We start from the raw sequence: 9,271 nt of genomic DNA, 5'->3' as shown, positions 1-9,271 counted from the left end.
TAGTCAGTTTCTCTTCAGGATGTAAAGTCATGGGAATAACTCACTAAAAAGTACTTGCGGACTTTGAGGCTTTGGCAGGCTGGGACAGAACTTCTGAGAACACGTTGTGTGAATTTTCCAAAGAAGGCAATCAGTCCCAGAGGACCCACATGGGAGCAGTCCATTTGGGACCTGGCTGGTGGCTTTTATCTTGCATTTGAGGATCTCACAATCACACGGAGATGCCCACAAGCATATAGCATGACTTGGATGTTTATCTTAATGCTAGCTTCAGTTTGTAAAGAGCTGACCCCATCAACTGGAAAGGAAGGAGGGGCTCCTCTCTAACTCAGGGTGGTTACATCTCTCTGCCAGTAAGTGCTTAATGACTCATTTTCCTCAACAGAATTTTCATAAGGCTGGAATTCAGAGAGGGATGTCTGGAGAATGTCTAAGAGGAAGTTCATAAGCCACCGTCCTGCTCTTTGCTGGAGAAAGCCTCCCATGGTAATCAGACCAGTTGAATAAAGCAAACAGCAAAAGATTTCAGGAACATTTCCTCGTTACTTTTCATGAAAAATCCATGAAAGCTCACCATGAAGTTTGTTTTAGTCAGGTTGAGACCAGTACAAATGTCCGAAGAAGAAAACCATTAGTGGAAGAACTAAAAGACAGTAGGTTAACAACCGTATTTATGTGGAACAACAGAATCTATCCAAATGAATTGCATTGAACCAGCCGATATACTCCAAGAAACTGGTGTGTATGTGTGTGTGTGTGTGTGTGTGTGTGTGTGTGTGCGTGTGTATGTGTGTGTTTTAATTCAGACTACCATTTTACTGATGTCAAGTTGACCAATTGCCTTGGATTTATGTAAATTTATCCAAAATGAAATTGTACATACAACTTACTTCTCTTCTCAAATGCTTTTTTATTTATTTTAAAGGCTTTATAATTACTAACTGTTCTCCTCTCTCAGAAGCTATTCTGAGAGGGAAGCAAAAATATCACTTTTGCAAAGCCATTTTCATTCTTTCAAAGGTCTGCTGGTAAATTATTCTTACTGATCTTTCCATCTTTCTGGCCTGTGCATACACACCTAACCCATCCTAAATTTCACCAGATGGCATTTTATTTCTTTAAAGTAAAGCAGTCGTGGGTTTAGACAGTTGAATTTTTAAACTTCTGTATTTACTGAAAGTGCATATGGTGCTATATGGACAAAGAAATTGTGCTGAAAGAAAAACATTTCTGTCTGCAGTACCTCATAATCTCCCAGAGGAAGAAAAGAAATTGCAGTAATGTGGTGTCTTTCTCACAAAATCTTATGTGACTTTAATTTTCTCCCTCTGCTAAAAATGAGATATATGTGTACTGTACACACCTGGAATTTATATTATTTTAAATTCTTCTTTTGGTTGCAGATAGAAAGGTTATCCAAAACCCAATGACTTGCCAATGTGATCTGTAAGTGATTTCTAGAAGAAAATGAAACAGAAACCTAAACTTGTAAAAAATAATTAAAAAAAAAACTTCTGTGTGGCAACGTAAGCAGATGTTGGTGTAGAATTTACAAGGATGAGAATGCTATAAAACCTCCCTTGAGCCACTCACAGTTCATTTCAAGGCCAAGAACGCCCCCAAAATCTGTTTCTGATTTTACAGAAATCTTTTGAAATTTGGCACGGTATTCAAAAGTCTGTGGAAAGAAAAAAAAACCCTTGCCCTAGCTTCGGCTTCCAACTACGAAGACAGACTTACTTCTTTCAACGGTTTTCACAGATCCGGTGACCCACGCTCTGAAGTCAGAATTAGCTAACTTTCAAAAACATCTGGAAAAAATGAAGGTTAGTATATGCAGCCTCAGATACTTGCTAAAGCATGGGGGCTGGCTGAATTGAGCGCAATCAGAGTTTTCTATCGTTTAGAAGGTGAGGATTTGTACATAAGTATGTACTTCCTGGAGTGGGTTGGGATTGGGAAATTTGTTCTAAATATACTGTAGAAACATTTCTCCTTGCAGAGCTGGAAGAATTCCAGCAATTATAGCCAGATCAGTGGAAGACAATCAAAAGCTTTATGGGGAGGGAGAAAGAGGATTTAGGTGTAAACAAAAGCTTGCCAATTCTACTATTTAGCAGAAACCATTTATATGTCTAATTTTCTTTATTTTATGCAGACATGGTTAAAAATTGTACTTGGAGTTGCCACTTCTGCTGTGCTTGCCTTATTGGTGATGTGCATTGTCTTACGTCCTTCAAGAGGTAAGAATTTTCTCTAATTTGCTCTGTCTGCCTAGAATACTTCGGAAAATGCACTAGTGCTTGGTCACAAGTGATCGAACATTTCCTAAGTGCTTATTTTCCAAAGTAAATCTGTTATTTCTAAGAAGACTTATAAGCTCCCAGATATGTTGTTGAGCAACCAGAAATACTGAGGAATTTAAGGCATGGGTAGGAAGAGGTTTCCAGCATTATTTCAGCAATAGAAAAACCTGAGTGCTCTTCTATATCACCCCTACATCTCTGCAAAGTATGTGCTAAATTCCAAGCTTTGACAGGCCTTTAGAGACAATATTTTTAACTAACATTGCTTTCGTTATTGGATTGCCTCATGGAAAGTAAAGATGAGTAAGAATGGAAAAGTTAAAACAGAACCTATGGAAATTTTTATTATGAGTCTTTCCAAAAATTTAGGGAGGCAGTCAAGAATAGAGATCTCGAGAATAGCTGCATAGAAAAAGTGAAATTGTTGTTCTAGATGCAGTAGCCAAGAAAATCAAGTTAGAAGACTAAATATTATTAAGCAAGCGTTATGTTTAGTTATAAATTTATCCTTTTTAGAAAAGCTTAGATTAAGATTGATCTCACTTTGCTAAAACTTGGGAGACTGATGTTGGGGGCTAGTTTGGATTTAAATTAAGACCCTGTCTATAAATATTTCAGTGATATTAGAGAAATAGATTTTTATGAAACTCTGAAAAGAAGCTCAAGTTCTAAACAGGAAAAATGTACAATAATAACAGGTCTTCTGCCTTGGGGTCCAGGGAAAGGAAAAAAGTTTGTATCAGCAAATATTAAAATCTTATGATAGCTAAAGTGGAAAATATCTTTGGTTAAAAGCTAACTGACAGTAAAGGAAGATCAATGACAAGCCTTTAGCTAAAGAAAGTATGAGTCCTGAATGATTTGTTGCTTTAAAAAATGAAATATAGAAAAATATTTTGAAAAATTCAAAATGCTCATGGGATTTTCACAGAATTACAAAATGAAGAGGTTAACCAATAAAACGAAGGCAATGTTCCTGTATTTTCAGTGTTGATTTTCAGTCCTCATTCCTCTCTGCTAGCACAAGATTATTCTGAGGCTGTTGAGATAGCCTGAGTTCACATTTTTTATATTTTTTCAAGTTAAAATTATTTTCAGACTGGTGTCTTTCCTCGTTTGGGGGCCATATTTTCCTCACACCAGCAATTGTCAGGTAGTAAATTAGTTCCTATTGGCCCTTTGGATGTTAATACATTCAAAATTAGTTCCTGAATTTTAAAGAAAACTCCCCAATCCTTGAAATGGACACTTTGCTCCATCAGAAACAAATGTTCTGAGAACAAAAGTGTGTGGATTTTATGGTGAGCCTGCACCTTGTCTACAGGCAAGGATGGGTTGCATTTGCACTTTGGAATTATAGAGTCATAATTTCTAATAAGAAATACACTACAGTTATAGTATATAACTATACACATTCATAGATATTTGTCTAATTATATATAATCCCAATCCTTACCCTCTCCCCAAGTTTAACATAGATATATGTTATAATCTACATATATTATAAAAGTCCTATGTTCTTTATAAGCTAATTTTCTGTTTCAACCAACAGGAGATTCTCAGAGCAAAGTAATTTTCAGATAGAGTGAAATAATCAGTTTAAGCTTCAGATGAAATTTTATTTATTTATTTATTATAAGTTTTTTGGAAGTAATTTAATATTTTATTTATTTATTTATTTTGGGCTGCATTATTTATTTTCTTCACTGCGCGTGGGCTTTCTCTAGTTTTGGTGAGTGGGGGCTACTCTTCGTTGCGGTACACAGGCTTCTCATTGCGGTGGTTTCTCTTGTTGCAGGGCACGGGCTCTAGGCGCACAGGCTTCAGTAGTTGTGGCATGTGGGCTCGGTAGTTGTGGCATGCGGGCTCAGTAGTTGTGGTGCATGGGCTTAGTTGCTCCACGGTATGTGGGATCTTTCCGGACCACGGCTCGAACCCGTGTCCCCTGAATTGGCAGGCGGATTCTTAACCACTGCACCGCCAGGGAAGTCCCAGATGAAATTTTAGTACTCTTTCAGCAACAGAAAATCATAAAAAAGCTGAGAACTATTTTTTTCCATAATACCATTCTTTTTCTATTCTAAGTTTGCTGAAGAACTTATCAGAATGTCAGAACTTGTCAGAATGTTAAGTAAATTGTACAGGGGACAGTTCATTTATCTACTTTCCTGAGCAGGACCGGGGTTGAGACTCTTCTTGCCTTGAGTCAGTGGTCCAGGCAGCCCTGATGTGAAGTGTGCCCTGATGACTTCCCTCTTTTCTCCTCACACCCTGCTCCTCAGCCATCCCCAGTGTGGAACTTCAGGTCCAGTTCTCAGTCTCACATCTGCCCAGCGGCTGGTGAGGGAGGATCTGAGGTGGCAAGGCAGGAGAAGGGAAGGAGAAAGGGGAAGGAAGAATGGAAAATTCAGAGCCAAACAAGCTTCTCTTTAGCCTTCTTTTCACACTTCATCAGAAATCCGATTACCTCCCATTTGCCTTAAGCGCCCTCGTATTCCTAACCCAGGATTTATGCACCAGCATTAAGAACAGTCTTCCTTTGAGAAACTTAAGGACCCCATTATGAAACACTCATTCATTTATTTATATAATAACAAATGAAGTCCCACTAGTTAGTCCCGCTCAGTGAATTGAGTTCCACCTGCCCATCATTGTGCTAGTTGGGGAAACAAAGATACTGCGATTTAGACTTTCCTCTGAAAGCACGGTAAGCACCCAGTCTGGATGCTCAGTTGTCACCACGAATATGAGATCAGGAGTTCACTTAGACCACTGGCTCACTTAAACCACTGAGTGTAAGTGAAAGAAGAAGAGAGAGGGGCTTTTCCAAGGAGGGAGCAAGTCCCAGGAACACCAATCTCAGGATTAAAAGAGCTTTGGAGGAATCAGGCAGGATTTTAGGAACAAATAGGGCAACGGAATGGTGAAATGAGAAAGATTCGTTTAGCTCACTCACATAATCATAAAAATAACAGACAACTTTTTTTTGGGACTGCCAAGTTTTCCTTTTTTTATTTTCACTGAATGGGAAACACATATGAGTTTCCACCCCTTAGACCCAGGCCGTCCTCCTTGGCCTCAGCCTACTCCTTCAACCGATTCCCTTTCTTTTCTCCTGTCTCTATTTTTTCTCTTGAGATTCTTCTTCCCAAGCATCACTCCTCTTCCTGTGTAAAGATGCAACCAAACCAAGAGTGGAAACTAAGCTCCTCGCCTTTTCCTCGTTTTCGCCAACCCCAAGGATAAATACAGAACTTTTTGTTTCAAGAGATATACAGAGGGGACAAGACAAAAACCAAACACACAAAAAGCTAGAATTGGAAAGTAACAGAAGCTACAGAATTTTGCAAGTAAATTCTATATGGCCTTGCTTCATGATTAATAGTTTCTGAATTCCTGGACCTTTGCGAAAGGAATTGTGGGAGCTATCTGCACTTTTCTTGATTTCTGTCAAGCATAGAGTTCCCTACATGGTGATAAGCAAACACTCAATAAACACTAACTATTTTTTCTAAGATTTCTAACATTTTGTAGCAGCTTAATAAATGGTAGCTACCATTTTATTGTGCTCTCCATCATAGCACACAAAGATGGCAACTAGACCTTCTGTGTGATGTATTTTGATTTCAATAATGCTCTTCTTAAGTCTGAGAGTAGGGAGTACTTATCCCTGGGCAGCATCCCTGTTCCTATCCCCCACCTCCTTGGATCAAAAACAAATATTTTTTCAGAAATTTTGTGTGCAAGGCCCTCATAAAGGACATTGGCAGCTCTGAGGCAAAAGCAAGATTGAAAAAAGGAAGAGATATGATAAAGGAAGCTGAGGTGGGTGAGGATGCAGAATAAGACTGAGTGAGAGAGAAAGAAGAGGGAGATTATGTAGTGTGGAGAAATCCAGGTTCTCCTGGGCAGGGAGGACCTCTAGTATCTGCTGTGAAAGGAGAACCATCATTAGCCTAGCCTCAGATCTCCCTGAAGTCCTCCTGTCTACCTTTGCACACTTTTTCTTTTATTGTTGTTGTTGTTGGTGGTGGTGGTTTTGGCCTGCAGTGTTTTATACAAGTTTGTATTAGTTGCCAACTTTTTAAAATCAGAAGATTTCACATAGAAATGTACATTTTTGGCTTCTTTTTAAATATTAGATCTGGCAACATTGGGCCCAAGGTAATAGTTGACTGAGAAGCAGTTGTCTTTAGATTGACAGTGAATTCTCCAGTTTGCTACGTACCCCAATAGAAAATAGAAAATATTTTCTATTTTATTTACACAAGGTACCATATTCACTTACAACATCTGCTTGACTCCTATAAACACTTGGATTTTTAACCTTTGGACTGAAGAAGCTGTAGTATTCTTCCTGAGATTGAAAATAGCAATCTACTGAATATGAAAAAACAGAGATTAGCATCCATAGTTATCCATTATCCACAATACCCAGTCCACTGTGCTCCTGGATACTTTGGTTATTTGTTCAACGAATTATTTATTGAGCACCTTCTAACTACTAAGCACAGGTATAAGGCATGAATGACAAGGTCTCTGGCCTTAGGAAAGGACAATCTGATAATAAACAAGTAAATAAGTGAATTAATAGAGTATTTCAAATTCGTAAAAGTGCTACAGAAAGCAACTGGAGTGGAGGCTGTGTTAGACATCTAGGACTGCCATGACAAAATATCACAGACTGGGTGGCTTAAACAACAGAAATTTATATTCTCACAGTTCTGGAGGCTGGAAGTCCATGATCAAGGTATAGTCAGGTTTAGTTTTTCTGGAGGCTTCTCTCCTTGGCTTGTAGATGGCTGCCTTCTTGTTTTGTCCTCATATGGCTTTTCCTCTGTGCATGTGCACTCCTGGTGTCTCTTCCTCTTCCAATAAGGGCACCACCAGTTCTATCAGATTAGGGCTCCACCATTATGGTCTTACATAATCTTAATTACCTTGTTAAAGGATTTATCTACAAATACAGTTCCATTGAGGGTTAGAGTTTCAATTTATGTATTTTGGGGGGACACAATTCAGTTCATAACAGAAGTGGTCAAAGAAGGCTTCTCTGAGATTATATTTGAGCCAAGACCTTAAGGACGGAAGGACGCAAGCTGGGGTCTAGACCCTCAATGCAGAGGGAAAAGCAGATACAAAGGCTCTGAAGCAGGAAAGTATATTTGGGAAGTTCAAGGAATCAAAAGGAAAGTGATAGCTGTGAGGCCAAAATTATGTAAACAAATGAACACAGGAAAATACATATATACATATGTACTTATGACTGTACACACATATGTAAAATTTATAGTGATTGCTTACTTAGGTAAGTAATACCTTATATAATTTATTTCAGAATATATCTGAAGTCACAGATGATTTAGACAGAATATAAATCAATATTTTATAAGAATAAATATCATTTAGAATGTCTATATTTTGGGCAGAAAACCATTGTTACTATTATCATTATTGTTACTATTACTACTATTATAACCTCAACAACCACTTTTTATAAAATAAGATATTTGTGAGACCAAATTAGCATCAAAGGAGATGTGAATATGTTTTTAAGGCTTAAAATTTTCCCAGTATCAACATTCAGAACTGTGAAACAGATTCCCTCAAATATCTTAAGAGTTTTAAGCTTATTTATTCACTGTTCTTTTGGAGGAAATATGGGGAAGTCTAAAGTGCTGAGGAAAAGTTTCAGAAAGTTCATGGACATAACAGATCTTTTGAGTTGAGTGTAAACACATCAACCTTGCAGATTATATTTCTCTACTTTGCACTTGGATTTTAAAATCACAGAAGGCGAATCTTGGAAAATTCTTTGAGTTTTGTCAAATTCTAAATAATTTAGAAAATAATCCAAGTCTTTGGATGACTCCTATTATGCAGAGGAGTTTACCTGTCTCTGATTTCCAAAGCAAATTGTTACAACTTACACAAGAATATCTAGTCACATATAGTCCTTGAGAAAAACATGTTCTAAAGTTCAAATAGGGGAGGTGGAATCAAGGCTAAAGGTTCTTAAGAACCAGAGACAGTCAAACTGAGCCTTAAAATCTAGCAACATGTTAGGCATAAATTAAAATAATATTTCAATGGGATAATCAATACTAATCAGTCTTTTACTTACTTATTGGTTATTATATATAGAGCAAAGAATTTATTTTTCATTTTATTATCCTTGTGAATTAACCAAAATTATGTAGTAAAAACAGAATCATTTACAATCTTTATTAACCTTTATTCCTGTTAACAATAAAAAAAATAGGGTTGCTTAGTATCTAAATTAAAATTTTTTCAAACTGATTATGGTTTTTATACTCGGTAGAAAAACTGATATGATAGGACTCCTTAAAGGAACAGGATAGAAAGACTGTCAAAAAATCAGATAACTTAGAAGAAAAGAACAAATTTCTAGAAAGATACAAACTACCACAATTCACTCAAGAATAAATAGAAAACCTGAATAGAACTATAACAACTGAAGAAGTTGATTTAGTGATTTTTAACTTCCTGCAAAGAAAACCCCAAGCCCAGCTGGCTTCACTGGTAAACTCTACCAAACTTTTTAAGAATTATTACCAATCCTTCACAAACTCTTCCAAAAAATAAAGGAGAACACGTCTCAACTCACGCTGTAAGGCCAGTATTGCTGTGATACAAAAAATAGTCAAAAACATTACAAGAAAAGAAGTTACAGACCAATAGTAGTTACAGACCAGTATTTATTATGAATATAAATGGAAAAACACTGAACATAATACTAGCAAGTCAAATCCAGCAATGTATAAAAAGGACTATTCACCAAGACCAAGTGAGATTTATCCCAAGAATGCAAGGTTTAATATCCAAAAATCAATTACTATAATAAGCTATATTAATAGAAAAAAGGACAAAAATGACATGGTCATTTCAATAGACACAGCAAAAGTATTTAACAAAACACAGCAGCCTCTCATTGTAAAAACACT

The 9,271-nt window shown here is 37.0% G+C and overlaps 1 protein-coding gene across 2 annotated transcripts in view; it reads left to right on the top strand.

The window, feature by feature from the left end:
* Window positions 1-1,467: 1,467 nt before the first annotated feature.
* FAP (fibroblast activation protein alpha) overlaps window positions 1,468-9,271 on the top strand; it is a 71,630-nt gene continuing 63,826 nt past the window's right edge. Inside the window, exons 1-2 of one of the 2 annotated variants that reach the window (XM_079924397.1) lie at window positions 1,468-1,826; window positions 2,159-2,243. In XM_079924397.1, the coding sequence (XP_079780523.1) occupies window positions 1,821-1,826; window positions 2,159-2,243 (91 nt within the window). In that variant the 5' untranslated portion in view covers window positions 1,468-1,820. Of the gene's footprint in view, window positions 1,827-2,079; window positions 2,244-9,271 lie in introns of those variants that run through there. The other variant, XM_079924396.1, reaches the window with a different exon arrangement.

Source organism: Stenella coeruleoalba (assembly GCF_951394435.1).
Source record: "Stenella coeruleoalba genome assembly, chromosome: 6".
Classification (NCBI taxonomy): domain Eukaryota; kingdom Metazoa; phylum Chordata; class Mammalia; order Artiodactyla; family Delphinidae; genus Stenella; species Stenella coeruleoalba.
This window is presented reverse-complemented; position numbering and strand designations above follow the sequence as displayed.